This window comes from Salvelinus alpinus, chromosome 4, assembly GCF_045679555.1.
Source record: "Salvelinus alpinus chromosome 4, SLU_Salpinus.1, whole genome shotgun sequence".
Taxonomy (NCBI): domain Eukaryota; kingdom Metazoa; phylum Chordata; class Actinopteri; order Salmoniformes; family Salmonidae; genus Salvelinus; species Salvelinus alpinus.
This window is the reverse complement of record NC_092089.1, coordinates 29,061,391-29,087,717: the sequence shown is the minus strand read 5'-3', so window position 1 is coordinate 29,087,717 and position 26,327 is coordinate 29,061,391. Positions and strand designations below refer to the sequence as shown.

The 26,327-nt window shown below is 38.8% G+C and overlaps 1 protein-coding gene across 3 annotated transcripts in view; it reads left to right on the top strand.

Moving 5' to 3' along the window:
• The window catches only part of LOC139573249 (ephrin-A4), a 93,583-nt gene extending 88,204 nt beyond the window's left edge, over positions 1 to 5,379 (top strand). For 2 of the 3 annotated variants that reach the window (XM_071396498.1, XM_071396495.1), the window contains 2 exons: positions 2,990 to 3,025; positions 3,189 to 5,379. In XM_071396498.1, coding sequence (XP_071252599.1) covers positions 2,990 to 3,025; positions 3,189 to 3,283 — 131 coding nt within the window. In that variant the 3' untranslated portion in view covers positions 3,284 to 5,379. The remainder of the gene's footprint in view (positions 1 to 2,989; positions 3,026 to 3,188) is intronic. The other variant, XM_071396496.1, reaches the window with a different exon arrangement.
• The last annotated feature ends 20,948 nt before the right edge of the window (positions 5,380 to 26,327 follow it).

The window sequence follows — 26,327 nt, the reverse complement described above, 5'->3', positions numbered from 1 at the left end:
ATGTACAACAGCAATATAATAACTTTGGTATTTCCACCATTTAGATGCATTTTGATTAGTTAAAAAAGCTTTTTATTTCTCATTTTAACATTCTGTCATAAAGAACGTATGTTCAACTTAATATCTCAAGAGGTTAAATAGAGAGTGCCTATTAAGTTCCAGATAAAGTATCTGGGTTGACCACTCCTTCTTAAATCAGCCATAAATCCCCTTGTGACATGGGGAATGCAAGCTTGTTCTGTACAACAGGGAAGGGCAATTGAATGTAAGCTTCACAAAATAATGTAATTGTGAAAGCGTGTCTTGTCTGTGTATCTCTGGGTAACAGGGTTGATGTGTTACTCTCCACCTGCTCAGTTGTCCACCACAAAACAGCAGAAAACAGCCCAAGGAGTAGGACCAGCTCACCTGCTTTTACCATGATGTTAGATGTTCAATATCTCTATTTAAAAAGGAATCGTTTCACCAACATTTTATTATGATATTAAAACGAGTTCAGTTCATGTAACAGGATTGACCTTAAAATGAGGGACAGGTTTATTTATTTTTACCTTAAAATGAATCACTTAAAAATTCATCTTAAGAAATGACTTTGTTAAAGCAACAAAATAACTAGGGCCTTACAATGATGGTGAAAATGGAGATATGTTGGGGTTAAGTGGGTTAAAATCTTCCTAGAAGTAAGAGGATGCACAGAGGGACACGTCAAAATGCTGAATGTTGGTACTTTAGTCATTGTTAAAGGTGATCGCTCCTCTATTTCCTGGTTGCTAAAATTCTAATTCTAATCTTTTCCATAACCAAAAATATTGTATTTTCAGCTGTTTGAAGCAGCAAAACAAAGTTAAAGATTCAAAGAAGTAACATAAGAACATAGAATAGATCTACCGCTTCATAGACTTGCTTTCAATGAGAATGACAGATCTGTAACTCACATTTCTATGTGACTTTGGTCGGGTCGTCCAAAAAGTGACATATTGCACCTTTAATATAAAAATCTGATTTATTGAATTTTCTATGTGGTGTATATTAATGGACACTTCATTAATATTCAATATTTGTGCACAATTTCTGCTTGAAATATCAAAGGGACGAAAAGGCACTCATTTCGTAGAACGACCTATTCATTATCAGTGAACACTCATTTCGTAGAACGACCTATTCATTATCAGTGAACACTCATTTCGTAGAACGACCTATTCATTATCAGTGAATGGAAAATTATATTTCGTCTTTCAATTATTTTACGTGTATATATATATTTTTTTTTATCATTGACGATTCAACATTTAATTGTTTATGCAGACTTCGAGTGTTCTTCTTGAAACGGCAGTATAGTTTGGTATAGTATTACGTTTATAATTAAACCGTTATAATCACGCAGAGTCATTTTAAAGTCAGCTATTGATGTAGGCATTAGGTCAATGCGTACATTTCAAAATCAGATCATGCTCTTTTAATGTATTAATTTAGTCTGAGTATGCACTTGTTTGTTGCCTTTGATGTAAATAGTTTGGTATGTTCTGTTAATTGTATTTGGAGAATTACCTGATAAAACCTCTGCACATTATTGTGCTGGCTTTGAGCTGTTTTTATCCACTCAGTTTGGACATGAAAGATTGGATTAATAGAACCCTGCAACTTTTTGTTTGTTATTTAATAATTATTAACTAATGTTACAAAACAGAATAAGAAACAGAAGGGATGTGCTTTGGACACAAAATGCCTTTTTCACATTTTCTTCTGCTTAACGTTAGTGCTCACACACACACACACACACACACACACAGTGAGAGGCCCGATCACAGCATGTAATTTAATGCTTCGTTAACTCTTCCATAGTTATTTCTTCAGAATATGAGAGGTTTGTTAAGCCCCTCCCTCATCAACATGGAAGCCTCTTTGACTTGTAGTACAGCCGTGACTATATACATAACAGAATATAATACCTATAGATACCTTAGTCAAGCCCTAATCTCACACACACACAGAGAAAGAAAATGATCTCCAAGCTAAGCATTCGATCAGTGAGCCATCTTGTGAAAAACATACCTTAGACATCATGGTTCTGCTGATGTACACAATTCATTGTAGGAAAACAGTCAACTGGATAACAGTTTCATTACAACGATCTCCTCCACATTTCATTTTCTTCCTAGACCTTCCCCTGCCCTCTCCCTTCACTATCATCCTTACTTTTCTACTTCTTTTTGCTCTTTCTGGTATTGTAGCCTTCTCTCCCACCTCTCTCTCGCCCTCTTTTGCCCCTCTCCACCTTGCTTTGCCCTCCAGCACCCATCCACCCCTCTAACTCCCTCGTTCCTCCTCCCTCTCCCTCCAGTCCTCCATTATTTCCTTTTAGTCAGCCCCCCTGCTGAGGGAGTGACACCCAGACACAAACACCGTCTCCCTCTCTTTCTCTCCCTCTCTCCGCCTGACCTTCTTACAATCTTTCCTTCCCTCTCTGTTTTTCTCCCAGGTCTTTTCCACCTCCACCCTTTCATTTCCTCTCCTATGTCCTCTTCTGTTTCTCTGTCATTCACTCTTTTCCCTTTCTCTCTTATTCCTAATCTCTCTCTCTTATTCCTAATCTCTCTCTTATTCCTAATCTCTCTCTCTTATTCCTAATCTCTCTCTCTTATTCCTAATATCTCTCTCTCTCTCTTATTCTTAATCTCTCTCTCTCTCTTCTCTCTCTCCTTTCTCCTTGGCTCAACATTATCTTCCTCCTGACTCACTTTCTTCGCTTGTTTTTCATTCAACCTTTAAGAAAATTTGCATTGGGGACATATTTTAGGGTTGCGCAGTCAGTAGTCATTTTTCATGGCATTTGGCTGTGAGTAATGGTAAATACCCTCCCCTAGTCATTTTTCTGTTTGTTTTTTTGTTTCATGCAAGTAATGCCGTAGTTTTTGGGAAACTTGAAAATTACTTGACTAATGAACTTTATTTTTATGTCCTGCTCTCTCCCTTTCTTCCCCTCGCTTAGCAACCAAAGGGTCCAAGCAGAACAAGCAGGAACAAGGTGAGATACAACTGCACTCGTGTGTGTGTGTGTGTGTGTGTGTGTGTGTGTGTGTGTGTGTGTGTGTGTGTGTGTGTGTGTGTGTGTGTGTGTGTGGTATGCAACGCATGCGCAGAATGTTCATTGGTATTGATAAACTGCTAATTCTCTGGCTCTCTCTCAGGTACTCCAGCTCTTCACAGTGATGTGTGTTCAATGAGGACAGTTCCTCTTTCTCTCCTCCTCCTCATCCCACTCTTGAACTTCCTCTCTATCTAACATCCCTCTCTTCAAGCTGACCTGAGTATCTACCATGCCCACTGTAGATGGCCTGCCTCACCCACTCAGTCCCTACTTTAAACTATCCACACCTCATAGGGAGGCCAAGTCTTCAATTCAGCCCCTGAAATGACTGCAACAGGGTAGACGTCTACACACCAACACACCACCTCTGTCTTTTCTGGAGGGGCACTCATCTTTCTCTTCTTGGTCTCCTCTTTTCTCTCTGTCCACTCTCTCCTCTCGTTCCCCCTCTTCCATCTCTCGCTCCTGACTAAAGCTCCCTCTGAAACAGACTGATTCTAATCTACCATCAAAGCTCTCATTCTTCATGTCACACCTTTATCCACTCCATCCTGCCCACTCCATCCTGTCGACTCTCTCTTCCTCTCTCTCTCTCTCTGTCTCTCTGTGTGTGTGAACATAATGAGCCAGCTGAGCCAAAGTGGACCATCCAGACGTTGTTCTGTTAAATTACTACGGAGAGGACCAGAGTTGACTGCTTCTGAACAGAACCATGTTTTTGAGTTGACGTCATTGTTTTTTAGACGAAAAACAACTATTTTTTGTATCCAAAGTGGGACCAACTGTTAAACGTTATTAAAACAGTTAACCAGTGACGACACTGCCTAAACCAGGATATGCTGTGTGAGTGGAACCCTGGGAATGATGAACTAGAATATTGTGACTGTTCTGCTACGCCCTCTACTGGGATCATACTGGTTAGACTGGTCCAACTGTTCTGTAACACCTGACACTCTGGGATTGGAGAATAGACCCTGCTACTCTGTGGTCTTCATCTGACCATATCTGGAATTAACTGGACTGTGTCTGGTGGTTTACCTCTGTCTTAAAAGGCAATCAAAAGGAATTGTGGGAAACACACTGAGGGTACCGCCTCACTTAACCTCACACGCTCCGAACCACATCGGCTGATTGACAGATGCTCCTCACCAACCAGGTGTGCAGGTACAGTATTTAGACTGTCTGCTGAGCACTTAACCAGGCGAGGACCTCCACCAATGAGAAGAGGCCTAAAGCAGGTGTTTATGTTTGAATAGAGGTTTTTTATTTTAGTGCAGTAAAGACTCTGCTTTAGGTGTTTCAGTTAAATGTTGATGTTTTGTAGATGTCCTGTAATGTTGGCATCCATTTTGGTTATTTGAAACATCCTGAAAAAATCTAAATTTTTACATAGCTGAACTTTTTTTATACAAATGTTTACAGGTCTAGATCAACGCTGATTGCTGTTGTTTATAGTGCTATCAAGAATAACTAAAGCACTTTAGTACAGGTTACCCTGTAGTTATATAACATACATTTGTATCATCTTTTCATTAAACAAATAGCATTAAAAAATGCAATTTTATTATCAAAGCAATTTAAATTAATACATTTTATTTTGATTGTGTCATCTTTTATCTGTTGGTTAGATATATGACATTTTTGAATTTATTACTTCAATGCAATATCATGTTCCATTCACAAAAGTAATATAACACTAAATTGCATTTACAGTAGAAGTGTTACAAATATACATGTTTTCTTTTCAAAAGTGAGAGATTAACCTGAAATTATTCTTATTAATTTAATCTCACAAAAACGAGTGTATATTTAATTAAATTCATATTTCTGATAAATTGCTTATCTTAATCCAACATAATTAATCCTTCTTAAATAGAGGCTATTTGGGGATGCAGTTTTTCCCACATTCTAATGTTGTCTTTGGTCACAACATTTAGAAAACAATGTTTTCTTTGAGAATAAATATGTTGACTATTAGATATGCCTGTAAGCACTTACTCATGAAGAGGAGTCTGCAGTATTACTTTACTCACACATTTGGATAACAACAGGCTTCAATGAGAGGTAAATATTTAGTTCTAGTCTTCACAGGTTATTCAGGAATATAATGATTATTCCAGGGGTTTAAACACTTATGTCTGGAACCTTGTTGTATAAAGCTGGTGCTCCCAGATTTAGTTTTTTTTGTTTTCACATTTTAGTGAAGTATGTAGCATCTTCTATGAAGAGCGAACTGCAAACTGAGCCCTTTTATACAAGGTGACGACAAAATAAACATGATTGCAATAAGACTGTTGATTTCTTAACTTTTGTGGTTTATTTGTCTTCCTCCTTGTTATTTTGTTTTACTACAGGAAGTTCTATAATCAAGATGAATTTAGACAGTATACACACACACACACCTTTATTTATGGAATACAAACATACACTGCTCAAAAAAATAAAGGGAACACTTAAACAACACAATGTAACTCCAAGTCAATCACACTTCTGTGAAATCAAACTGTCCACTTAGAAAGCAACACTGATTGACAATAAATTTCACATGCTGTTGTGCAAATGGAATAGACAAAAGGTGGAAATTATAGGCAATTAGCAAGACACCCCCAATAAAGGAGTGATTCTTCTCAGTTCCTATGCTTCCTGGCTGATGTTTTGGTCACTTTTGAATGCTGGCGGTGCTCTCACTCTAGTGGTAGCATGAGACGGAGTCTACAACCCACACAAGTGGCTCAGGTAGTGCAGCTCATCCAGGATGGCACATCAATGCGAGCTGTGGCAAGAAGGTTTGCTGTGTCTGTCAGCGTAGTGTCCAGAGCATGGAGGTGCTACCAGGAGACAGTATTCCATTGTAATAATGTTTCAATATCTCTGATTTCATGAGATTCTCTCCTCTTGATCCATTTGATGAGTCGGTCAGGGATTTCATTGCCACAAGGACTTCCGCTCCACTGAATTTTCCTGCTCTTCTGTCTAATTTGTACTTGTCTATTAGTTTGCTGTCTCCTAACATCCTCAGCTTTTGATGAACATCTGTTAACATACTTCTTATTTCAGGAACATGGATCTTCAGAGACACAGGGTTGTGATCTGAAATCCCTGGGACAGTGTGAATCTCACAGCTCTGGGCACATGGGGCTTTGTCCTGTGGCATGAAGAACATATCTAACCGGGAGTGGCTGGTGTTCTGAGAGCGAGTGAAGGCTTGTTCTGTTGGGTGAAGTCTTGCCCAGATGTCCACTAGGCTCCGTGAGGAGATGAACTCTTCCAGATGAGGCCTCAAGGCTGTGTGCTGTCTGTGTTCAGATGCAGAGATCCTGTCAAAGTCAGGGTCAAGGACTGTGTTGAAATCCCCTCCAATAACTAAGATGCCTGTTATCATATCCTGAAGATACTGTGACAGCCTCCCCAGTACTGTCTTGTCTTCTTTATGATTGTACACGTTCACAAGAGTGAAGAGTTGACCATACATCTGACAGAATAGCACAATGTAGCCACCAGCGTAATCTTCATCATGGCAGATGTACTGATAGTGTGGTATGTTTTTATTCACCAGTATGGCCACTCCTTTGCTACTCGGAGAGTAAACTGTAAAGTAAGAGGTCCAACCTCTCACTTCATTTATGTCTTTGTAACCTTTAGGTCCAATATGAGTTTCTTGAAGGAAGATTACGTAATCATTCCTGCCATTCTTCATTATATCAATCCACTTATTTGGGCTGTGTTTTGTTGGTTTAACACGACAAGTGTTCCAGGTGATGATAGAGAGACTTTTTCCTGTAGATTGTGCCATAGTTCTTGGTGTTTCTAGGTTGGATTCTAAAACATGAAGATATCATATTGAGTTCATAATAAGCTGCTTTAAATCAGACTTTCCTCTTTCTAACCAAAAGATTCAGCCAGATTCAGCAAGTACTTGCCCCTACATAAAAATGTTTTTTTGTGGAATATAATTAAAAAACAAAGCTTAAAGATGAATCTCTGCTTTTCTACCATTAACCATCTTCATGTAGTAATGGTGAAGTTCTACATGCATCTGCACATCAACACATACTATAAAACAACGTATAATAACCTCACCTGTGTAGTGCTGATCCAGGTGTGTCTTCTCTGCCGTGCTGTATGACCTCTGATACTCCCTGCTATGCTGTATGACCTCTGATACTCTCTGCTGTGCTGTATGACCTCTGATACTCTCTGCTATGCTGTATGACCTGTGATACTCTCTGCTATGCTGTATGACCTCTGATACTCTCTGCTATGCTGTATGACCTGTGATACTCTCTGCTATGCTGTATGACCTCTGATACTCTCTGCTCTGCTGTATGACCTCTGATAGTCTCTGCTATGCTGTATGACCTCTGATAGTCTCTGCTATGCTGTATGACCTGTGATACTCTCTGCTATGCTGTATGACCTCTGATACTCTCTGCTATGCTGTATGACCTCTGATAGTCTCTGCTATGCTGTATGACCTCTGATACTCTCTGCTATGCTGTATGACCTCTGAAACTCTGCTATGCTGTATGACCTGTGATACTCTCTGCTATGCTGTATGACCTCTGATACTCTCTGCTATGCTGTATGACCTCTGAAACTCTCTGCTATGCTGTATGACCTCTGATACTCTCTGCTATGCTGTATGACCTGTGATACTCTCTGCTATGCTGTATGACCTCTGATACTCTCTGCTATGCTGTATGACCTCTGATAGTCTCTGCTATGCTGTATGACCTCTGATAGTCTCTGCTATGCTGTATGACCTGTGATACTCTCTGCTATGCTGTATGACCTCTGATACTCTCTGCTATGCTGTATGACCTCTGATAGTCTCTGCTATGCTGTATGACCTCTGATACTCTCTGCTATGCTGTATGACCTCTGAAACTCTCTGCTATGCTGTATGACCTGTGATACTCTCTGCTATGCTGTATGACCTCTGATACTCTCTGCTATGCTGTATGACCTCTGAAACTCTCTGATATGCTGTATGACCTGTGATACTCTCTGCTATGCTGTATGACCTCTGATACTCTCTGCTATGCTGTATGACCTCTGAAACTCTCTGATATGCTATATGACCTCTGATACTCTCTGCTGTGCTGTATGATCTGTGTAGTGCTGATCCAGGTGTGTCTTCTCTGCCGTGCTGTATGACCTGTGCTACTCAGGTGAGTCTCTTTAAATAGTAATGGTTGCTTGCATCCATAGAAACAACCACACCCACCTCTGCATCTTAACAGCAACTATTAGATTGATGCCGGTACTAAGGCTCATGGAATGCCACTCGAACCGCAAGTCAGACAGTTACACACCGTGAGTCAGACATTTACACATGACTTTTGTTTCATTTGAGTTTCTATTTTTAATCCCAGTTTTGAATGACTACCTTTACATTTGATCAAACAAATGATATGTTATTGTTGAAGTAGGAGTTACTGCCAATGTTATCAAACAATTCTTTATTGAAGTCTCATGATTATATTTTATAGAACATCTCACGTGTATGTTTCTTAAACCTTTAGAAGTAATGCAATCTGCAGGGTTACATTTGTCTCTCTATTTGACCTTGCATTGTAAGGTTTAAAGTATAATTGCCACATCCTTTGTTGTGGGGGTGTGTGAATTTTCTTATTTTTAGTTGTAATTTTGTCCTCTTGGAGTTAAGGAATGTCTTCAAGGACAAATTACGTAGAGCAGGATGTACTAGATAACTGGGTTATGGTCTTCATTATGATTCAATTAACTTTCTTGCGGTCATTTCTATATCTTCACAAAGTTCTCATGTGTTTGTTCAGTCTGTATAGAGACAATGGAGGATTACTGTGTCTTATGTGTTAAATGTCCTTTTGTGATTCCTTTTACTAATTACAGTGGAAATGTTGGTGTGTGATCTCTGTTGTGCTGTATTACCAGTGATACTCAGGTCACTTTGAATATTAAAGACTGTATGCATCTATAAAAACAGCCACACCCACAGCTGCATCATCAAATACTTTTTATTGCATTTTTTATGAAATGTGAAGCCACATAGTAATGTTTATGTTTCTGAAAGCTATGGAAGAAATGCAATTAAGAGAATGTAAGAAATATTTCCTATGAATAACCACGTTTCCATCTACAGTTTGTAAGCGATTAAAGTTATACTGTAAAAACAAATCAAGACAGCTGTGATGGAAACAGGATGTTTCTGTGCAATTTTATAAATGCCGACAGATCATTTGTTCGACATGGTGGGATATTTTGTGTCTGTAAAATTATTGATGCGAGAAATGGCGGTGGAAATGCCTTCATGCGCAAATATTGATATAACAACCATATCTGTAAGGACAGACGCTTGGAGACGAGAAGCAAGTACAGGGAGTGAACATTGAATAAATAAATAGACATGGAAAAACAACATTACTGTAACTCGAGGATCAAACTGAGGAGCAGACAGATATAGAGGGGCAATCAACAAAGTAATGGAGTCCAGGTGAGTCTAATATTGCGCAGAAAAAATCTATAAAATGATTGCAGTAAGACTGTAGAATTTCCTTACCTTTGCTACTTGTGAATTTTTCTGGTTTATTTGTCTTAATTTGTGTTTTGTTTACTACAGGAAGTTCTAAATCAAGACAAATGTAAACAATATACACACATGCAAATACACACCTTTATTTATGGAATAAATACATTTTATGTACAATGTACAGGAGGAGTATGTTTATAATACTGTAACCTGAGAAATCCAATGGAATATTGAGTTGAGGTTATATTTTATGTACAGTTGGCAGAACCCTGATGAGACTGAGACATTGCATACTCCTGGGAGCACTTCTCTTACCAACAGTGTTTTCAGAAAGTATTCACACCCCTTGATGTTTTCCACATTTCGTTGTGTTACAGAATTAAGATGATCTGACATTACTTTAATTTGACTGTGTTTACATATTTAAGGACAAAACGTATGTAGAATATGTTAATGCTGACCTTTTTCACACTGTAAAGACGAATGCATAGGAAATATCTATTAACCCATGTCGGGGGAGAGGGTGTGTGTAGGGGGGGGTTCTACTAAGCTATATGGACTTGTTTTAAGAAGGTCATACCAAGGATCATTTTGCTGTTTTATTTTTGAATTTTAAGACCCCTTGAATTATCCCAAAAATATATTTTAAAAATGATTTGATTTACAATTATTTTTGGCCTTATTAGCCTATACAAACGCATTGAATAACAGATTCACTACATGGAACAACAGAGTCCCAAAACAATATCAAAATTAAGTTTGTTATGAAGTGTCTCTCCTATATCTGATAGAGAGTGGATAAGTTTGGCATTATACACACTACAATCTTAATATACACATGGCCAGAAGTATATGGACACCCCTTCAAATTAGTGGATTCGGCTATTTCAGGCACACCCGTTGCTGACAGGTGTATAAAATGGAGCACACCGCCATCTCCATAGACAAACATTGGCAGTAGAATGTCCCATACTGAAGAGCTCAGTGACTTTCATCATGGCACCGTCATAGGACACTACCTTTCCAAAAAGTCCGTTTGGCAGGAGAACGCTACCTGCCCAATGCATGGTGACAACTGTAACATTTGGTGGAGGAGGAATAATGGTCTGGAGCTAGGCCTCTTAGTTCCAGTGAAGGGAAATCTTAACGCTACAGCATACAATGACATTCTAGATGATTCTGTGGTTCCAACATTGTGGCAACAGTTTGGGGAGAAGGCTATTTCCTGGTTCAGCATAACAATGCCCCGTGCACAAATTGAGGTCCATACAGAAATGGTTTGTCGAGATCGGTGTGGAAGAACTTGACTGGCCTGCACAGAGCCCTGAAGCAAGTCCCTGCAGCAATGTTGCAACATATAGTGGAAAGCCTTCCCAGAGAGTGGAGGCTGTTATAGCAGCAAAGGGGGCGCCAGCTCCATATTAATGCCCATGATTTTGGAATGAGATGTTCGACGAGCAGTTGTCCACATACTTTTTAGTGCGCCTGAATTTGTGTACTTCCATAAATGTTTTCAACTGGTACCGGGGGACCTTCAGACGAGTTTTGTGGGGCCTGTGGGCGTCCTAGAGCAGCCGACATGTACATGTTCCTGAGAGTCTAACCTTTACACAGAGGGGTTGATGTGTAAACGATGTGGACGTTACAGACAGAAGTTGGCAGATCCTCTGACTTCAGATGAGTCTCCTGACACTTGTGGAGGTCATAGAGCAAAAGGAGAACATTGTGTTCATGAGAGTCTCATCTTGCCAAACCGTTCAGACGCTACAGACAATTTTGTAAGAAGACCGATTTTCTTGTGTAGGCCGGGGACCTGTGTGTTGTCACAACAAAAGGACAGTTTCTAATGTTTCAGAGGCTACTGATGTTTCAGAGGCTACTGATGTCACATGATTTGACATGATGCTTTAGGATGCTATTGGGTTGGGTCTCACAGGGTTAACAGTTAACATGATGATGCAGAGGTGGGTGTGGATGTTTATGTGGCTTCACGCAACCTTGGATACTCACCTGAGTATCACTGGTCATACAGCACCACAGGGATGACACACCAACATTTCCACTGTAATATGTAAAGGGAATAACAAACGTACATGTAACACTTGAGACAATAATAATATTAATAATAGTGAAGTTATAGAAATGACCTCAAGAAAGTTCATTGAATCATAATGAAGATCATAACCCAGTTATCTAGTACATCCTGCTCTACGTAATTTGTCCTCAAAGACATTCCTTAACTCCAAGAGGACAAAATTCACTGAACTTGAAGGAAAATAATGCCATTTGGCTCTGAGTGTTCCCATGCAAGTCTCAGAAGACATTCCTTAACTCTGAAAGCAAGAGAAAAGAAAACTCCACACTCCCCCACCCCCTCAAAACAATGCTTTTAACAGTTATACATTACACCTTACACAGTGGAAGGTCAAATAGAGAGAACAATTGCTTTACTTCTAAAGGTTTAGGAGAAATGTGAGATGTTCTATAAATCACATGGGACTTTAATAACAATTGTTTGATGATATTAGCAGTAATTCCTACTTCAACAATAACATATAATTTGCATAACCAAAACTAAATAGGTAGTGATTTAAAACCTGGATTAAAAATATAAACTAGTAACTGTTTTATGGTTGGGTGGAATTCCATAAGACTAATCTTCAGCATCTAATAATAGGTGCTTGTATGACACAGAGGTGGGTGTGGATGTTTTTGAATATGCACGCAGCCTTTAATATTTAAAGAGACTCAGCTGAGTATCAGGGGTCACACAGCTCGACAGGGAAGACAGCTGGATCAGTGCTGCTCACAGGTGAGGTTATTGTTTTAAATATAATGGGAAATGAAGAAGCAATATTTAGAAATAGGCAGATTTGAAAATAGTGACGTTTGTAATTTTTTCAAAATCAATTTAGAGATATTTAGATATGATACAAATCAAGTTTTAATGTGCAGTAAAAAAAATTGTAATTAACAAATGCTCAACAAAGTGATTAAAAAATCCCCAATGATTTTACTAAATGGAATATCTGAGAAAATATTTTTCATATAAAGTTCCCTCTCAGAAATAACCGAAAGCATGATTTACCTCCTTTCAGTCAAATACTGTTCTATGATGTTGCTATGGATCTTTTATTAACCCTGTCCAGAATCGAAATATCTATATGACAACACGGATATGGATGTGAATTTTTGTCAATGTGTGCTTACATACAGTATGAACAGAAAACCATTTGACTATATATGAACAAGAGATACTGATGCACTCAACAGTGTTTGAACAGTATAATGGATTTTGTATTATGATTCAAATTTCAGTTGATTAAGTTTTTCTATAAACATCCATAACTATTAAATATTTTCTGAACGGGTGTTTTAGGTAATTGTTTGAATAAACAATTGTGGACAAAATCTTAAGTCTATATAACAAACCATAGCTAATGTTACAAGTCTACATCATTTAGTTTATGGAAGAAGGAGACCTTATTTTTGATCTGATCTGGTGACAGTGGCTATACTACCTGTGATGTTGTGTTGTTTCATAGTCTGTTGTGTCCTGGGTGGATCAGGTCCTGTCTTGAAGAGGCTCATCATTCAGAACCATGGACATGTCTGGGCATCGCACTCTACGCTTTGTTACTTGGAACATCCGGGGTAAACGTTACAAAAAATCTTCAAAAACTGAAAAACTTGGTTTGGTGTTAAAACAGCTAAGAACACTGAACGCCTCAATAACTTTTCTTCAAGAGACGCACATTGGACCCAAAGACATAGATCTATTTGAAATTGCAACAAGCTGGAAATCATACTTCACTGTTTACTCTACACAAAGCAAAGGAGCAGCCATACTATTGAATAAAAACATAGAACAACACTATCAATACATCCGCCATGATGAAGAACCCACTGGAAGTTACATTGTGCTGTTCTGTAAATTGTACGGCCAAAGCTTCACTCTTGTGAATTTGTACAACCATGCAAATGACAAAAGGGTGTTAGAGACACTGACACACTATCTTCAGGAGATGGCCACAGGGATCTTAGTGGTTGGAGGGGACTTCAATACAGTCATTGACCCTGATATAGACAGGATCTGTGCAACAGGGACAGCACAGTACACTCTTCTGAGGCGTTTTCTCGAGGAATTCACCTCCTCCCTAAACCTCGTGGACATCTGGGGAAGACTAAACCGAACAAAAAAAGACTTTTCTCGCTCTGAGAAGAAAAGCCACTCTCGTTTAGATATGTTCTTCATGCCAGAGGACACAATATGGCATGCTCAGCACTGTGAGATTCACAAAGTCAAAAGACTATCAGACCACATGCCTGTGTCTCTGGAGCTCTGCCTTCCTGAGACAGAGAGGCAGTGTGTGCCTCAACCAGGCTGTAGACAGTGTGTGCCTCAACCAGGCTGTAGACAGTGTGTGCCTCAACCAGTGGGTCCGGTGGTGCCAAAAGCACTTGGGCGTAGTGAACCACCTGACACGAGGAAAGAAAAGATCAGCGGGGCAGAAGTTTTAATGGCCATGAAATCTTTGATCAACTCAGGTCAACGAACACCTGATGGATCCATTGTGATTGACGTCAAACAAAATTGCCCCAAAATGACAGACAAATTTAAACTCTCTTTTAACAAAATGGTCAGAACAAAAAATATACCAAAAGAATTCAAACAGTCACTCATCACCAAGCACGGCCACAATTTTAGTGTCAAGTACATAATATTTGCCACAGTGCTTGCCAGACGATTAAGGATGTTCTTAGCTCCATCGTTCAAAAGTAGAAAGAAAGAAGACAAACCTAACTTCTCTGTTAGTGTGATCTTCCGAGAGGTGACAACAGAAATCCGTTGGCTCTTCTTGAAGGATGCATTGTCGTCCATGAAGGCGATTCGGCCTCCAACCCCCCGGGATTTCAGCATTTTGAGGGAACTGCTTCCAAATGTTGTGGGATCGGCAGGTTCTAAAAAGCAGCTACTGCAAGGCTGTCCCCTCACCCCAACCATCATCACACTCTCTCTGACACAACTGGCTAGCATAGTCCGCCAACATCTACCAGATACCACAGTGGAGGTTTTCAGGCACAGACAGTGTCTATATGTGTACATGCCAGCTGACAGATACTCTGTTCTAAGAAAACTGCTCTCAGAATTCATCAGAAGATCTGGGCTCAACCTAGTAGGTAGTGTGGGCAGACCTTAGGAGGACTTGATTGGCATTCCATGCAAAATTATTTGGAAAAGATGTGAAAAATTATATAGAAAAATATCCTCAAACTATGAAAATGATCTGACTCGTCCTGTTCGGACACCCACCGATAAATAACCTACAGTGCCTTGACACCCCTTGACATTTTCCACATTTTGTTGTGTTACAGCCTGAATTTACACCCTGAGGAAGGCACAGTGATGCCGAAATGTTGGTAAATACCAATTAAATTGCTGGGAGATTATACATGGAGTGTGTGACTTTATTTTTGATAGTTTACAGCCTGAATTTAAAATGGATTCATTTATGGATTAACAATACATCATAATGTCAAAGTATAAATATGTTTTTATTTATTTTTTAAATTCAAATTAATTAAAAATGAAAAGCTGAAATGTCTTGAGTCAATAAGTATTCAACCCCTTTGTTATGGCAAGTCAAAATAAGTTCAGAAGTAAGAATTTGCTTAACAAGTCACATAATAAGTTGCATGAACTCAGTCTGTGTGCAATAATAGTGTTTAACATGATTTTTGAATAACTACCTCATCTCTGTAAGCCCACACATACAATTATCTGTAAGGTCCCTCAGTCGAGCAGTGAATTTCAAACACAGATTCAACCACAAAGACCAGGCAGGTTTTCCAATGCCTCGCAAAGGGAACCTATTGGTAGATGGGTAAAAATAAAAAAGCAGATATTGAAAATCCCTGTGAGCATGGTGAAGTTATTAATTACACGTTGGATGGTGTACTAATACACCCAGTCACTACAAAGATACAGGTGTCCTTCCTAACTCAGTTGCCAGAGAGGAAGGAAACCACTCAGGGATTTCACCATCAGGCCAATAGTGACTTTAAAACAGTTACAGAGTTTAATGGCTGTGATAGGAGAAAACAATGGATCAACAACGTTGTAGTTACTACACAATAGTAACCTAATTGACAGAGTGAAAAAAAGGAAGCATGTACAGCATACAACTATTCTAAAACATGCATCCTGTTTGCAACAAGGCACTAAAGTAATACTGCAGAAAAATGTGGCAAAGCAATTTACTTTTTGTCTTGAATACAAAGTCTTATTGGATTTTCCCCAAACATACAATATATGACTGAGTACCACTCTCCATATTTTCAAGAATAGTGGCGGCTGCATCATGTTATGGATATGCTTGTAATCATTAAGGACTGGGAGTTTTTCAGGATAAAACAGAAACATAATGTAGCTAAATCTTGGAGGGAAACCTGGTTCAGTCTGTTTTCCACCAGACACTGGGAGATGAATTCACCTTTCAGCAGGACAATAACCTAAACACAAGGCCAAATCTACACTGGAGTTGCTTACCAAGAACACATCAAACGTTCCTGAGGCAGAGTTATAGTTTTGACTTCAATCTATTTGACAATCTATGGCAAGACCTGAAAATGGTTGTTTAGTAATGATCAACAACCAATTTGACAGAGCTTGAAGAATTTTGAAAAGAATAATGGCTAAATGTTGCACAATCCAGGTGTTGAAACCTCTTAGAGACTTGAAACCTCTTAGAGACTTGAAACCTCTTAGAAACTTACCCTCTTAGAGACTTGAAACCTCTTAGAGACTTACCCTCTTAGAGACTTGAAACCTCTTAGAGACTTGAAAACTCTTAGAGACTTACCCTCTTAGAGACTTGAAACCTCTTAGAGACTTGAAACCTCTTAGAGACTTGAAACCTCTTAGAGACTTGAAACCTCTTAGAGACTTACCCTCTTGGAGACTTGAAACCTCTTGGAGACTTACCCTCTTAGAGACTTACCCTCTTAGAGACTTGAAACCTCTTAGATACTTGAAACCTCTTAGAGCCTTGAAACCTCTTAGAGACTTGAAACCTCTTAGAGACTTGAAACCTCTTAGAGACTTGAAATCTCTTAGAGACTTGCTGTAATCGCTGCCAATGGTGCTTCTACAAAGCATTAACTCAGAGGTGTGAATACTTATGTAAATGTGATATTTCTGTATTTTATTTTCAATACATTGACAAAAATGTATACCAACATGTTTTCAATTTGTCATTATGTTTTTTGTGTGTAGATGGGTGAGAAAAAAATATATTTAATCCATTTTGAATTCAGGCTGTAACAACAAATGTGGAATAAGTCAAGGGGTATGAATAGTTGTATATAAATGGAAATGTATTTATTGTATGTAAATGTAAATATCACACTGTATCGCTGTATGAGCTATAATGTATGGAAGACAAGTGCTCCCAGGAGTATTCAATGTCTCAGTCTCATCAGGGTTCTGCCAACTGTAAATAAATATAACCTCAACTCAATATTTCATTGGGTTTCTCAGGTTACAATGACCTTTCAAACCACAAGGTCATCTGAAGTTCCTGAGGTGTCATTATAAAGATACTCCTGTGCATTGTGTATAATACGTCTGTAGTCCATCAATAAAAGTCTGGATTTATATTGTATATTGTCGTAATTATAGGACTTCCTGTAGTAAAAAACAAAAACAAAAATGAAGACAAATAAACCATGAAAATTCACAAATAGCGAAATAAAGAAAATTCAACAGTTTTATTGCAATCATCTTTATTTTGTCGTCACCTTGTAAAAAAGGAGATTGAAGTTCGTTCTTCTTGGAAAATGCTACATTCTTCACTAAAATGATAACACAAACGACAAATCTTTGAACTGTGAACTGATTGTAATAAACTCTAAATCTGGGAGCACCAGCTTTATACAACAAGGCTCCAGACGTCAGTGTTCATACCCCTGGAATAATCATTATATTCCTGAATAACCTGCGTAGACTAACAAACATGATGTAACTCTCATTGAAGGCATATTGGTATCCAAATGTGTGAGTAAAGTAATACTGCAGACTCCTCTTCATGAGTAAGTGCTTACAGGCATATCTAATAGTCAACATATTTATTCTGAAAGAAAACATTGTTTTCTAAATGCTGTGACCAAAGACAACATTAGAACGTGGGAAAAACTTCAGCCCAGAAAAGCCTGTATTTAAGAATTATTAACTATGTTGGATTAAGGTAAACTAAAATGAATTCAATTAAATATAAACTGTTTTTTCTGGGATTAATTTAATAATAATTTTGAAAAACTTTAGAAAAAAACCCAATATGTATATTTGTCTGGTTTGTGATATTTGTAACACACTTCTACTGTAAATTATACTTTATTGTTCCCTGATAGAACTTTTGTGATTGGAAAATAAAATTGCTTTGAAGTAATAAATTAATAAATGTCATACTGTATATCTAACCAACAGATAATAAACATATCACACAATCAAAATACAAGTAAGGAATTTAAATTACATTGATAGTAAAATTCAATTAATTTATGCTATTTGTTTAATGAACAGATGATCAAAAATATGCTTTATAACAACAACAGAAATACAGGGTAACCTGTACTAAAGAGCTTCAGTTATTGTTGATAGAGCTACAAGCATAACTATACTGAGTTCATCTACACCTGTAAACATTTCCAAAAAAGTTCAACCATGTAAAAATTAGACGAGTTTTATATAATCAAAATGGACACCAACACGTCTGGACCCCTCTAAAACATCAATATTTAACTGAAACACCAGTCTTTACTGCACTAAAACGAGAATCTCTATTCAAACTTAAACACCAGCTTTAGGCCTCTGCTCATTTGTGGAGGGCCTCGCCTGGTTAAGTGCTCAGCAGACAGTCTAAATACCTGCACACCTGGTTGGCAGGTAGCAAAGTGGTTAGATCGTTGGGCCAGTAACCAAAAGGTTTGTAGATCAAATCCTCGAGCTGACAAGGTAAAAATCTGTTGTTCTGCTCCTGAACAAGGCAGTTAACCCACTGTTCCTAGGCCGTCATCGTAAACAACAACTTGTTCTTAACTGACGTGTCTAGTTAAATAAAGTAGGATCTTTGGAATATATTTTGCAGAACATGAAGCTCACATATCCAATCACCGGAGCAATTAGGGTTAAGTGCCTTGCACATTTTTTTAGCTAGTCAGCTCAGGGATTCAAACCAGCAACCTTTTGGTTACTGGCCCAATGCTCTCCAAGGCTACCTGCCGTCCCAGGCCTGATATTTGAAAGGTAAATAGCAGGTAAATAGTAGCTTGTCGACTCCAGCCTGCTGCTTGATTTGCCTGATGGGATTTCCATAGAGGTGCTCCATAGAGGTGATTTCTAACAACTGAGAATCCATTCATTCTGTGTGTTCAAATCAAACCAAATCAAATTATATTTGTCACATGCGCCGAATACAACAGGTGTAGACTTTACAGTGAAATGCTTACTCACAGGCTCTAACCAAAAGTTCAGCATCCATCTCAGGACGGGAAGTTGAATCGCTGTCTAATCAGCAGTTTTCCTATTGTTATGTCACTCACTGATAGTCACTCAATCAGCCTATGTCAGCTAATATTTTTTAGATTGGTAAATTAGTCTAGCAGCCCACATTGATTTTCTTAGTCAGTCTCACTCCTATATCAGCTTAAAAAGGGGGGGGGGGGGGGGTGAATTTGGGTACGCTCACCCGTGAGCAACTGGGGTCCATCATGAGGAGTTCTGATTACATGGTGAAACTTTGATAGAGAAAGTTGGGCATGAAAGACTACAAGGAGTGAGGATAAATGGGTCAAATGTAGGGAGGGGAAACGAGAGGGCAGAGGATGGTATTGAAGGAGTAAATACAGATAAGAATGATGGAGTGCGGTGGAGGATGGGAAAAGTGAAAGGGATGAAAGAGTGGTAGAGGGAGAAATAATGGAAAAGTGGGGTTAGGGAGGAAGGGACAAAGCAAAGGGAGAGAGGAGGGGGGATTGGGGGAGAGTGAGATGAGGAGGGTGGAATCTTTAAAGAAAAAAAATCCAAAGTGGGACCAATCTTTTAAAAAACACAGGAACACTGAAAGTTTACCAAACTTTATTTGAAAATGTAACCAGTGACGATACTGCCTAAACCAGGATATGCTGAATGAGTGGACTCATACAAAGACTCTGTTTTAGGTTTTTCAATTAAATATTTATGTTTTGTAGAGGTCCAGACGTTTTGGCATCCATTTTGATTATTTGAAACATTCTTAGAAAATCTGTTAATTTTAACATGGCTGAACTAGAGTTTTATAATTTATATTCAAATGTTTACAAGTGTAGATTAACTCAGTATGGTTTTACATGTAGCTCTATCATTAATAACAGCTCTTTAGTACAGGTTGCCCTGTATTTTTCTAAGGTTATAAAACATCATTTTTTTATCATCTGTTTTTTTAAACAAATAGCAAAAATTACATTGTATTATCAATACAATTGAAAAATGTATTAAAATTGTATTTTGATTGTGTAATTTCTGTTTAGGTATAAGACATTTCTGAATTAATTCCGTCAATGCAGTTTCATCATTTTTTTTATCACAAAAGTAATATCAGTGTACACTATTTAAAAAAAAAAATATTTCACCTTCTTTGTTTTACTACAGGAAGTCCTATAATCAAGACAAATGTTAACAATAGACACACATGCTAGTACACACACCTTAATTTATGGAATACAGCAATATTACGTACAATGTACAAGAGGAATATGTTTGTAATGAGACCTCAGGGACTTCAGATGACATTGTGATTTCAAAGTCCATTGTAACCTGAGAAATCCAATGGAATATTGAGTTGAGGTTATATTTTATGTACAGTCGGCAGAACCCTGATGAGACTGAGACATTGCATACTCCTGGGAGCACTTCTCTTACCAACAGTGTTTTCAGAAAGTATTCACACCCCTTGACGTCTTCCACATTTTCTTGTGTTACAGCCTGAATTAAAAATGTATTAAATTGAAATGTTTTGTCAATGGCCTACACACAATATCCCATAATGTCAAAGTGTAACGGCTGTCCTCGCTGACAGAAGGAGAGGACCAAAACGCAGAGTAATTAGTGTTCATTATTTAATGAAAGTCAACAAAACACTTCAAAATACAAAACAACCAACAAACGTGACAAAACCGAAACAGTCCTGTGTGGCACAAACACTGACACAGGAACAAACACCCACCACACACACGTGAAACCCAGGCTGCCTAAGTATGATTCTCAATCAGGGACAACGATTGACAGCTGCCTCTGATTGAGAATCATACCCGAACACAAACACAAAATCACACATAGACAAACCCACCCAACTCACGCCCTGACCAACTAAATAAATACAAGACAAAAGAAAACAGGTCAGGAACGTGACACAAAGTGGAATTATGTAAAAGTAAAAATAAAATACAGTTGAGCTGACAGCTATTCTGCACTGTTTCACAGTGGTTTTACTATCAATCTAGCAAGACGTTTCAACCCATATGTTCTAGTACACAATACGAGTATAATAAAACATACAAATATGATGATATGATAAAATACAATTCTGAATTAAGCTTTTTCCTATTTTATAATATGTCCATATATAGTTCTAATCTGTTTTAGGAACATCTATCCAAAATATTTCACTTTCTAGAATTACTTTACCAAGCATATCATGAGAAATGATAGTCAAAATCTGTTAAATTTGTGAACGTCTAAATCAAGATCTGGGCCATTTAAAGAGTGTGCTTCCCTCCTATAGACAAGAGGAGAAGGGCTATGTAATGGGATCGATTTTGGCATTCTGAGCATATGCAATGTCTGCCTTTGACGTAAAACAAATGTTTGACTTCCGCACAAAATTACTTTTTTACTTATTTTATGTTTAAGGAAGTGTGTAGGTTGCATTCTTTATCGTTGAGCTATGAAAGTTATGTATTTAGATCAGTTTGCTCGGGACAAAGGCAGCGATTACTTTGCCATGTCTGTGTAGTGAAGCGGTCGTGCTGGATAATTGTTTTTCTAAGGACCGCCCCTTTTGACATAACATTGCAGTGAAGTGATATAAATTGATCTAATGATGCAGCCGACCACCAGAGGGAGGCAAATACACATTTATTGACAGAGGATGTTTACATGGTCCTTTAGAAGCTCTGGATGACTGTCTTTGACATAAAACGGTGGGAAATCCATCAAATGAATCATGTAAACATTTACATACATTTTTAAGTCATTCTAGTGTACAATTTCGGGGACTGTCAGCTTAAGTTAACAAATTAATTAAAAATGAAAAGCTGACATGTCTTCAGTCAATAAATATTCAACCCTTTGTTATGGCAAGCCTAAATAAGTTCAGGAGTAAGAATTTGCTTAACAAGTCTCATAATAAGTTGCATGGACTCAATCTGTGTGCAATAATAGTGTTTAACATGATTTTTTAATAACTACCTCATCTCTGTACCCCACACATACAATTATCTGTAAGGTCCCTCAGTCGAGCAGTGAATTTCAAACACAGATTCAACCACAAAGACCAGGGAGGTTTTCCAATGTCTCGCAAAGAAGGGCACCTATCAGTAGATGGGTAAAAAAAATAAAAAGCAGATATTGAATATCCCTGTGATCATGGTGAAGATATTAATTATACTTTGAATGATGTATCAATACACCCAGTCACTACAAAGATACAGTCGTCCTTCCATACTCAGTTGCCGGAGAGGAAGGAAACCACTCAGGGATTCTACCATGAGGCCAGTGGTGACTTTAAAACAGTTTAAATGGCTGTGATAGGAGAAAACCGAGGATGGATCAACAACATTGTAGTTTCTCCACAATACTAACATAAATGACAGAGTGAAAAAAAAGAAGCCTGTACAAAATAACAAATATTCTGTTTGCAACAAGGCACTAAAGAAAAACTGAAAAACATGTGGAAAAGAAATTCACTTCATGTCCTGAATACAAAGTGTTATGTTCGGGTCAAATCCAACACAACATATCACTGAGTACCACTTCATATTTTCAAGCATGTTGGTGTCTGCATCATGTTATGGGTATGCTTGTCATCGGGAAGGACTAAGGAGTTTTTTAGGGTAAAAAAACCCTGAATAGGGCTAAGCCCAAGCAAAATCCTTGAAGAAAACCTGGTTCAGTCTGCTTTCCAACAGACACTGGGAGACAAATTCACCTTTCAGCAGAACAATAACGTGAAACACAAGGCCAAATATACACTGGAGTTGCTTACCAAGTTTACATTTAATGAGTGGCCTAGTTATAGTTTTGACTTAAATCATCTTGAAAATCTATTGCAAGACTTAAATGGCTGTCTAGCAATGAACAACAACCAACTTGACAAAGCTTGAAGAATGAAAAAAAAATATTGTGAAAATAATGTAGAATCCAGGTGTGCATCACTCTTAGAGACGTATCCAGAAAGACTCACAGCTGTATTAGTTGCCAAAAGTTATTCTAACATTTACTCAGGGGTGTGAATAATTATGCAAATTAGCTATTTCTGTATTTCATTTTCAAATAATTTCTAACATTTCTAATAATAATTTCAAATAAAATGTTTTCACATTGTCATTATTGGATAATGTGTGTAGATAGGTGAATTATTATTATTATTTAATCCATTTCGAATTCAGGCTGTAACACAACAAAATGTGGAATAATTCAAAGGGTATGAATACTTTCTGAAGGCACTCTTCAGATGAGTCCCGTCACACTTGTGGGGGCCGTAGAGCAAAACGGATGTGGTCTCCATTCCCCTTCCCATAGAGTGGTCATAATAGTTTGTACGCTCAGACTTTTTCGTGAGGAGACTGATTTTTGGGATGTCTCATGGTCTGACAAACACCGCTTTCGCTCTGCCACCTTTCACCGCAGATGCGGAAGTGCGACATTGGCAGATTTGGTGGATTGAGACGCATCCAATTGAAAATTGATATCTCTAGCTTAAATTGACAGATTTTGATGGGGATTTTTTTCATTATGTTAATTAGATTGATGTACCCGTGCGTCAATTGATCTTAGAGGGTTAAAGGCCTTTCTCCCAATGTTCGCAGAGATTGCACATGTTGGTACAAGCGTAAATTGCTTTTAACGTGCCCAGAGCTATAATGTGCATTTAAATTATTTCCCAGCCTTAATTAGTTAACTTTACTAACACTTTTAACCACCACAGCGCCATAAAAATTAATCAACATAATTTTTTTCAATGTATTGTGATCTGAAAAATATATTGGATTTGCAAAAAACTCATGAATTGTTGTTTTGTGGGTGAAAATTCAACCACATGGTAACCAATTTTCAGCATAAACAAACCATGTATTAAATACACTGCTCAAAAAAATAAAGGGAACACTTAAACAACACAATGTAACTCCAAGTCAATCACACTTCTGTGAAATCAAACTGTCCACTTAGGAAGCAACACTGATTGACAATACATTTCACATGCTGTTGTGCAAATGGAATAGACAAAAGGTGGAAATGATAGGCAATTAGCCAGACACCCCCAATAAAGGAGTGATTCTGCAGGTGGTGACCACAGACCACTTCTCAGTTCCTATGCTTCCTGGCTGATGTTTTGGTCACTTTTGAATGCTGGCGGTGCTCTCACTCTAGTGGTAGCATGAGACGGAGTCTACAACCCACACAAGTGGCTCAGGTAGTGCAGCTCATCCAGGATGGCACATCAATGCGAGCTGTGGCAAGAAGGTTTGCTGTGTCTGTCAGCGTAGTGTCCAGAGCATGGAGGCGCTACCAGGAGACAGGCCAGTACACCAGGAGACGTGGAGGAGGCCGTAGGAGGGCAACAACCCAGCAGCAGGACCGCTACCTCCGCCTTTGAGCAGGAGGAGCACTGCCAGAGCCCTGCAAAATGACCTCCAGCAGGCCACAAATGTGCATGTGTCAGCATATGGTCTCACAAGGGCTCTGAGGATCTCATCTCGGTACCTAATGGCAGTCAGGCTACCTCTGGCGAGCACATGGAGGGCTGTGCGGCCCCACAAAGAAATGCCACCCCACACCATGACTGACCCACCGCCAAACCGGTCATGCTGGAGGATGGTGCAGGCAGCAGAACGTTCTCCACGGCGTCTCCAGACTCTGTCACGTCTGTCACATGTGCTCATGTGCTCAGTGTGAACCTGCTCTCATCTGTGAAGAGCACAGGGCGCCAGTGGCGAATTTGCTAATCTTGGTGTTCTCTGGCAAATGCCAAATGTCCTGCACGGTGTTTGGCTGTAAGCACAACCCCCACCTGTGGACGTCGGGCCCTCATACCACCCTCATGGAGTCTGTTTCTGACCGTTTGAGCAGACACATGCACATTTGTGGCCTGCTGGAGGTCATTTTGCAGGACTCTGGTAGTGCTCCTCCTGCACAAAGGCGGAGGTAGCGGTCCTGCTGCTGGGTTGTTGCCCTCCTACGGCCTCCTCCACGTCTCCTGATGTACTGGCCTGTCTCCTGGTAGCGCCTCCATGCTCTGGACACTACGCTGACAGACACAGCAAACCTTCTTGCCACAGCTCGCATTGATGTGCCATCCTGGATGAGCTGCACTACCTGAGCCACTTGTGTGGGTTGTAGACTCCGTCTCATGCTACCACTAGAGTGAGAGCACCGCCAGCATTCAAAAGTGACCAAAACATCAGCCAGGAAGCATAGGAACTGAGAAGTGGTCTGTGGTCACCACCTGCAGAATCACTCCTTTATTGGGGTCTGACTAATTGCCTATAATTTCCACCTTTTGTCTATTCCATTTGCACAACAGCATGTGAAATGTATTGTCAATCAGTGTTGCTTCCTAAGTGGACAGTTTGATTTCACAGAAGTGTGATTGACTTGGAGTTACATTATGTTGTTTAAGTGTTCCCTTTATTTTTTTGAGCAGTGTATATTGAATTTGTACTTTTGAAACAACATGAGATGTTCAACATTATATCCACTATCATAAAAAAATAACATGCTAGGCTCCACCTCCTACTGGAGAGATGATTTATCTACAGCTATCCCTTTGGTCTCCTATCCAGGGTTTTAACCAAGCCCAGTCCTGCTTAGATATGATATTGACAAGGATTATTGAGAAATCTCTTAACAACAAAGTAGATTCACTGTTGCTATAGAAGTCATTCCAAAGGGTAGGTTTGACAGAGCAAATGAAATGTAACCATATGTTATAAGTCACATCATCAATTATACTATTTAGGTTTATATAGCATTTTCAAAGTCATCAACAGCTATTGTTTCATTTCAACCCAGGGTTCAACAAAAAATGTGTGAGGGGAAAGCCCGACCTCGGAGTTTCTTTATTTTCTTTATTGGGAAGCAATTCCTCTTGGGTATTAGAAGGCTCTATGGGCTCCAGTTTCTCCATCAGGAAGGGCAAGTATCAACCGTGGCCCTTTGTTAAAAGTAACAATGAAACTTGTGTCCTTACACCGTGTTTTTCTAGTTTTCTTGATCAAGTGCGTCATATACCCACAGACGAATCAAAATTATTTTGGAAAATATCAAGTAGTCAACTTTAAAAAGGTGCCGGTTAATCCGGATGATCACATTTTTTAAGGGTTTAGGTATCAATTTGTATTCAAGCATTAGATTGTAATTTATCTTTAAGATCTCTGTCAATGGAAACCAAAAGCGTTTGTAGTGATCTGCTT